The sequence below is a fragment of the Penaeus monodon genome, chromosome 12 (genome assembly GCF_015228065.2).
Source record: "Penaeus monodon isolate SGIC_2016 chromosome 12, NSTDA_Pmon_1, whole genome shotgun sequence".
NCBI lineage: Eukaryota > Metazoa > Arthropoda > Malacostraca > Decapoda > Penaeidae > Penaeus > Penaeus monodon.
In genome coordinates this window covers 12,023,169-12,025,668 of record NC_051397.1, presented here as the reverse complement: position 1 = coordinate 12,025,668, position 2,500 = coordinate 12,023,169, and the positions used below count along the sequence as shown (strand labels likewise).

Below are 2,500 nucleotides of genomic sequence, written 5' to 3'. Positions count from 1 at the left end.
TAAAAACGCGTCAGTCACGTGTCTTGCGTTGTGAAATTATCCACTCTTATTTTTACTTTTGTCTAACTCTGTCACAATAAACAACGACGTCTCACTTTTGCAATGAGTATGAGTTCATTTCGGCCCTGTATGTCTGGCGTCATTTCAGTTTTTTCTTTGGGGGGAAGGGGGTGGCGAGCGAAGTGAGCTCAATCAGCTGGGCGCTTCGAAATTTTTTTGAATGTGCTATTCTCGGGGGATATTTTTGAACTATAACCAGAGCTTTATTAGCATAATTAAGAGGCTGATAACAAGAAACTATCGCATTGGCAAGCCATACCTGGTGGGGTACAACTACCCTAGGACTCATTTCACTCCCTTTGTTGCATATAATATATTTAAATTGTGCCGAAAAAAAAATTAAATACTTATAAGGTCTCTACATATCCATTTTATGAAAAGAAAACTAAATCGACTCCTTCACTGAGTTGGGGATCAACAGCATTATGATGCTTTCTTTTTATTATTTCAGGTATAGACTTCAAACAAAAGATAGTCAACCTCGATGGAGTCCCAATCAAACTACAGATATGGTAAGTACGCATGGCACGTGAGAAGCCCACTGAGAGTGACTCAGATAAAGCTGGATGCTGTCTCTGTTGTGTAACATACTATAGGGCATTTTACAGAGGGATTGCAGACTAGTGTAGAAAGATGAGAAATTTATTCAAGCAACTCATAACGTCTGGACATATAACAATAATTAGAGAAAAGTAGACAAAGTGATAATGACTAGAATAAGTTACAGGGTAATAGGAGTAAAAAGACACATTAGAAAGTACACACATTATAACTATTGTTTTTATTAACAACTTGTAATAGGCTCTAGAGAAGGGGTGATAGAAGAAAAAAGTGATAATTCCCAAGATAAGCAGATTACAAAATGATTAACGAAGAAAAGATATTTGGTAATCAATAGAGCACAAAAATTTATTATTTACAAAATGGAGGGAACGGGAACATTGATGAATGGGACATATATTATTAGGAAATTATATGAAGATAAGGAGGTAATTAACAGGAAGTACTTAATTTTAGCGAGATAATGAGGTGTTTTAAGACTAATAATAAATCATGATGTTTAAACTTCAGTATCATTAATGAAATGAGATTAAAGCTTGTTACTGTCATTTTGCTAGTCCAAAGGTAGAGAGATGTGGAATAAATTAGAGAGCACGAGGAAGAGGAAATGGAAAAGGAAATGAAAATGGGAAGGGAAAAGCTAGGGAAGGGAGAGGTGGCTTCACTTCATCAGGTTTTGCGTAAGCAAATTATATGCTAATCAGGGGCATGCCCAGTAGCAAGTGACATCTGGGTCACCATATGGACCACAGAGTTTTAGCCTGCTCTGATCCCAAGAGATGGTCCATCAGAAACTGACGGTACGGTATGCGTGGCTGCATCTTCCAGTGGGTTTGTCGACTCTCGAACTCTGATAGCTGTGGGAGATGCTGCGGCTGCTGTGTGTGTCGTCCGAGTCACTTGCGCAAGAGGGCGAAGCGTAGAGGTTCACAAACTTTGTTAATTGAGATTTGTGCGTGTGAGCAAGGACTGGAAGGTCCTGGTGTGCCAGATCACCATCCTCAACGGTAGTCAATTCTCTTGTCTTAAAACTTTTCATATGGTGCAAGTCAGCTCCTACCTTTTAGTAGGTTATACTGTGCCAGATTTCAGTTGGTTAGTGGTAGATAATGAAAAAAGTATCATTGGGATTCAAATGATATACCATATACCCAGCTCGTCCCCTTTTATGACAATTGCACATATTCCTTTAACGTCCAATTTTATTGAAAGAAAACTAAATCGTCTCCTTCACTGAGTTGGGGATCATCAGCATTATAATGCTTTCTTTTTATTACGAGAAACACGAAAGCTGTTGGTACGGTATTTAGAAATGAAATTTGCTTATGTGAAAGAATCGGTATGTGACAACCTCCCAATCTTCATTGCACGTTTTGCTTTCCCGCTCTAACATTATTGCCGTATATCTACGGTTACTAATTGTGGACATTACCATCAATATTTTATATTTGAAAATGAAAAATGTATAGGAAATCATACAAATATATAGTATTGCAAGTAATCAAAGTATGTGGAAATGTTGAAAATATGGGATTATAAATTTTCGTCGACCACGTTGTATCTAAGCGCGAAAAAAAGAGAGATGTCGACACTTTTCTTTCGGCATATTTGGTCAGAAACAATCATTGGTGCCCCTGGCGGTGGCTTTGATAAGAGAGAGAGACATGTGCAGATTTTTGTGGGTATTTAGAAGCTCGCATATATTAACTCATAGTTATAATTATTCTAATCACCCCCACATTAAAGAATCCACAGAAAATAGAATACGTTTTATGTATTATAATGCATAGCAGAGAATATAGCGAGATATTTGTGTGTGTGTGTGTGTGTGTGTGTGTGTGTGTGTGTGTGTGTGTGTGTGTGTGTGTGTGTTGTGTGT

At 37.8% G+C, this 2,500-nt stretch overlaps 1 protein-coding gene across 1 annotated transcript in view; it reads left to right on the top strand.

Annotated features, from left to right (window-relative positions):
* LOC119579289 (ras-related protein Rab-8A-like) overlaps positions 1 to 2,500 on the top strand; it is a 33,347-nt gene that overhangs the window by 25,952 nt on the left and 4,895 nt on the right. The window contains exon 2 of the mRNA XM_037927048.1: positions 512 to 572. Within this exon, the coding sequence (XP_037782976.1) occupies positions 512 to 572 (61 nt within the window). The remainder of the gene's footprint in view (positions 1 to 511; positions 573 to 2,500) is intronic.